Genomic DNA, 4276 nt, shown 5'->3' on the forward strand with positions numbered 1-4276 from the left:
AACTGATGTATCTGAGGGAAGGAGGAGGAGCCTAACGACCTCCTAATCATTACTTAATTATTATAATTCGATTATCGTACTTTTATTATCATAACTCGCTCATCACGACCGTTTACTGTCATTTCCAAACCGCAGCCGAGCCCCTTGGCGAGGGGGCACCGCCGTGAGGGGAAGATGAGGGAGTGGGAGGGGGGGGGGTCACGAAATGGCGGCCGCGCGGGGGCGCGCGCGCGCGCGTGCGCGGCGGGGCCCAGGGAGCGAGGGCGGGCGGGCGGCTGAGGCGGGGCGGGAGCGCGCATGCGGCGCGGTGACGCGCCGGGGCCGTGCCCGCTATATGAGCCCCGGCAGGCGCTGACTCGGCCCTTTCCGCCTCGCTGCCGGCCGCCCGCCGCCGCCCGCCCGCCGCCGCGCAGAGCACTCCGGCCGCTCCTGCCCTGCCCTCCGCCTCGCCCCCGCCACCATGATCATCTACCGGGACTGCATCAGCCGTAAGGGGACGGGGAGAAAAGGGGGAAAAAAAAAAAAAAGGGAGGGAGGGGGGGAGGGAAGAGGGGGGGGGGAGAGGCTCGGGTGTAGGCCGGGAGCGGGGCCGCGCATGCCTGAGGTGGGGGGGGCGGCCCCGAAATGGCGGCGGCTGACGGGCCCGGTGTGTCTGTCTGTGTGTCCGTGTGTGTGTCTGTCCGTCTGTCCCCGCAGAGGACGAGATGTTCTCGGACATCTACAAGATCCGCGAGGTGGCGAACGGCCTGTGCCTGGAAGTGGAGGGCAAGGTGAGTGCGCACACGGCCCTTTTTCCTATTTAAGAGGAAAAAAAGCTGGGTTTTGGGGTGGGTTTGTTTTTATAGGGTGGCCTCAGAGGGGTTGGGGGGACCCACAGCCCGTCACAGGGCTGTGGTGAGGCCACCAAAAGGGGACCTGGGCTCGGGGCACCCCCCCTCGGGCTGCAGAGCCCCCGCCTCTGGTTGTGGCTCTGCAGCCCTGCCCTGCTGTCTGTAGGTGTGTGAGAAGGGCAGGAGGGCCGGGCTTTTCCGCAGAGCCTTGAAGTTCTTTGATGTCTCTAAATCTAGATGGTCACCAGGACAGAGGGTCAAATTGATGACTCTCTAATTGGTGGCAATGCCTCTGCCGAAGGTCCTGAGGGAGAGGGGACAGAAGCCACGGTCATAACTGGTGTGGACATAGTGATAAACCACCACCTGCAGGAAACCAGCTTCACAAAGGAGTCCTACAAGAAGTACATCAAGGACTACATGAAAGCGTAAGTTTGGGGTTGGGAGTTTTCTCTGGGTGGGACTGCCAGGTTCCTAGGGCACAGACCTCAAAAATAGCATTGAGCTTTACTTTTAGTGGATGCTAGCTCTGGTGCAGGTGCCAAACTGGCTGTGAAATTCGGTGATGTCTTAATACCTGGCAAAACTGAAGCTCTAAAGAATCAATACTGGACTATCGAAGCTTATCTTGGCTGAGGTGGAAGAGCAGATCATGTGCTCTGGGTATTATTTGTAGCCTTGTTGTTTTCTTTGGTTCCTCTGTGCCAAACATTTGTGTGGAGGGGGTGGGGTGGCAAAGGAGAGCTTCCTGAGCTGGACAACTTAAATGCCCAAAGCTGTGTGTAAAAGGGAGCTGTTTCCTAGGCCAAAACATAGTTCCTATTGCTCAGAGTTCAGGGGGCTGGCATTACAGGTGAAAGTGCTTTTTCTGTGGTATTGATGGATAACACTCTTGGTGCTCTGGAAATGACTTCTCTTTTTTTTTGTCTAGCACAAAGCTACAAGTAAAGCGAGCTTGATGTGAGTGGCAGGCACTGTTCCTTTAATTCCCTAGCAAAATGAAGTTAATATTTTGTGGGTTGGTTTTCTGGAGGAGTGGGGGGAAACACAACAAAACCAGTGACTGCTGGTAACTTCCTGCTGTGGTGGGATGCTGAAGTCAATAGGCTAAAATGTGTTTTCAAAGCTTCCTTTTCTCCTTCCCAGAATCAAAGCCAGACTTGAGGAACACAAGCCAGAGAGAGTAAAGCCTTTCATGACAGGGGCTGCAGAACAAATCAAACACATCCTCGCCAACTTCAAAAACTACCAGGTAACACAACTTGTGCTTCCTCACAGCAGTGATTCTGAGATTAGTTTATCTGCTCAATGGCTTGTTGAGTTCTGAGGCCCCCTGTTGTAGGGATGTCTCACTTGGGCTCTCTCTGAGGGTGTTTGTGGTCCTGGGAGTCAGGGAGGAGAAAGTTGGAGGACTTTTAAGTGTTTGGGGATCTTCCTTCAACTTCTGCAGTGCTTGTGGTGATAACCCCAAGTTCTGTGGGGTTAAAGGTGTGGGAGGTGAATCACTCTGGCCCCTGTTTCCTACTTTAATGTTCATGGCAGTGTGGTACTAAAATGGACAGTTCTCAGAAAGCAAACCCCCTGCAGCTGGTTGGGGAGGCTTTTAAACTTGGCTTGGAGATGTTTTTTGTGTATTGGGCAGTGTCTGCTGGTGATAGCTCACAGTGTCTCAGTAACGCCTTTCTCTAAAGTTCTTCGTAGGAGAGAACATGAATCCAGACGGCATGGTGGCCCTGCTGGATTTCCGCGAGGACGGCGTCACCCCCTATATGATCTTCTTTAAGGACGGCTTAGAAATCGAGAAATGTGTAAGTGCTGACTTGAAATTGGGTCAATGTGCCCAAATATGTCGCTGCCTCTTCAGTATCTCTGCTAAAAGCTGAAGGGTAGCTTTAAAAACATGAAGTTCCCCCAAGTACGGTCTGGTGGCTGCTCTGTGTTATGTAAAGTGGCCGAGGCTTCCCGTGTGTGCCACTGAATCACGCCGAAGGGGGCATGGCTTCACAGGGGGCCTGGCTTCACGCCGTGACTCACCCTGACGTAACTGCCGAGAAATGCGGGAGGAATCGCCGCGGGGAGCTGTGTGCAGCTGGCCGTGTCCTCAGACTGTCAGTCTGGAAACAATGCCCCTGAAACGGAGCGCTTTTATTTTGGATCCCTCTGCTGTGGGTTAACGCTGGAGCGCTGCACTTTATTGTGGTTCCCTCTTTTGCGTTATCTGCCCTTTATTTTGTTATGTGAGGGCTGTTTAAATACTGCCCTGAGTTTGGGAACGTGGTAACACCTGGCTGTGTGTGTTACCTTACTCTGTGCTCAGGCAGCGACTCTGCTCTGCTCTCTCTTTAATTCTGGGTTTGAATGTGAAAGTGAAACAGTGTTTAGATCCCAGTGCTTGTATGTTTTGGCTTATTCTGGGAGTGTTCCTGTAAGAGACAGCTTAGAGCCTGTCCTAAACAAGTATTAACTTGAGAGGAAATCCCAAACTCGGTGTGTGAAGCAGACAGGCTGGGAGTGAGCATTGGGTCCGGCCTGGCCAGCAGCTGGTGGCAGCTGCTCTGCGGGGTGACAGAAACGTTCAGCATCCTCTGATAGACCACGAGCGATTTTCCTGTGGCTCTCTGGTTTGCACTGAGATGCGAAAAGAACTTCCTTGTGCTTTCTGCCTGCCTGGCCGTGGCAGCTCAGATTGAATTGGGGAACACAGGAATAAGCTGCAGGAACTCACTGTGCCGGTCGTGACCTTGAGCTAACGCTCGCTGCTCTCGTTGCAGTAACGGATCAAACAGTTTGGCTTCGGATCACCCGTCTTCATAGCTGGCTGCTGTTTCTTCTTCATCAGCACAACACCAGGAATCGGCGATGTCTAACAACTGGACTGATGTCATCTTGAGCTTTATTCACTTAATTTTGACCCTGATTTGGAGTGGAGGCATTGTTTTAAAAAAGAAAAACAAACATCTGTCATGTAGGTTGTCTAAAATAAAACTCATTTAAACCCAGCGTGACGCGGACCTTCATCTTTTGCGCTTGCGCAGAGACTTCCACCTCTGGGAGAGGCACCAGAATTAATTGGAAAGTTAAAAAGAGGATGGAATACGTGCTGCTCGAGTAAGTGCTGGCTGAGCTGCTCTGTCAGGTGAGGATGTTTGGGTCCATCCTCGGGCAGTGTGACTGCGGTATTAAGGTAGGAGGGAGCAGGAGCCCAGCACCAGCACTGAGCGGTGGCGCTGGCTCCTCTCAGGCAGCCAGGAGCATGCGGGGCAGGGTTTGGGGTCAACCCAGGTGCTCACAGCTCGCTGTTCTTGCCAAGAAATGCATCCTTTGACAGACCTGGAGCAAAAACCCGTTGCTTCTCGGGTTCTTGTGGAGATGCGACAGCAACCGGCTCCTTGCGCTTTCCGCCTGCCCACCCCGTGGCAGTCCGGATTGAAGAAGGGAGCACAAAG

The 4276-nt window shown here is 53.3% G+C and overlaps 1 protein-coding gene and 2 non-coding genes across 3 annotated transcripts; all 3 read left to right on the forward strand.

The window, feature by feature from the left end:
* The first annotated feature begins 322 nt into the window (after positions 1 to 322).
* On the forward strand, positions 323 to 3830 carry TPT1 (tumor protein, translationally-controlled 1). Its single transcript, XM_068675071.1, has 6 exons — positions 323 to 488; positions 697 to 770; positions 1068 to 1258; positions 1977 to 2082; positions 2522 to 2638; positions 3602 to 3830. Exons 1-6 carry the CDS (start codon positions 461 to 463, stop codon positions 3602 to 3604), a joined length of 519 nt encoding a protein of 172 aa, XP_068531172.1. The 5' UTR covers positions 323 to 460; the 3' UTR covers positions 3605 to 3830.
* Positions 3407 to 3536, forward strand: LOC137850370 (small nucleolar RNA SNORA31). Its single transcript, XR_011092514.1, has one exon. It is a non-coding gene; the product is annotated as a small nucleolar RNA SNORA31 (small nucleolar RNA).
* A 312-nt stretch (positions 3831 to 4142) lies between the features above and the next one.
* On the forward strand, positions 4143 to 4276 carry LOC137850371 (small nucleolar RNA SNORA31). Its single transcript, XR_011092515.1, has one exon. It is a non-coding gene; the product is annotated as a small nucleolar RNA SNORA31 (small nucleolar RNA).

Source organism: Anas acuta, chromosome 1 (genome assembly GCF_963932015.1).
Source record: "Anas acuta chromosome 1, bAnaAcu1.1, whole genome shotgun sequence".
NCBI lineage: Eukaryota > Metazoa > Chordata > Aves > Anseriformes > Anatidae > Anas > Anas acuta.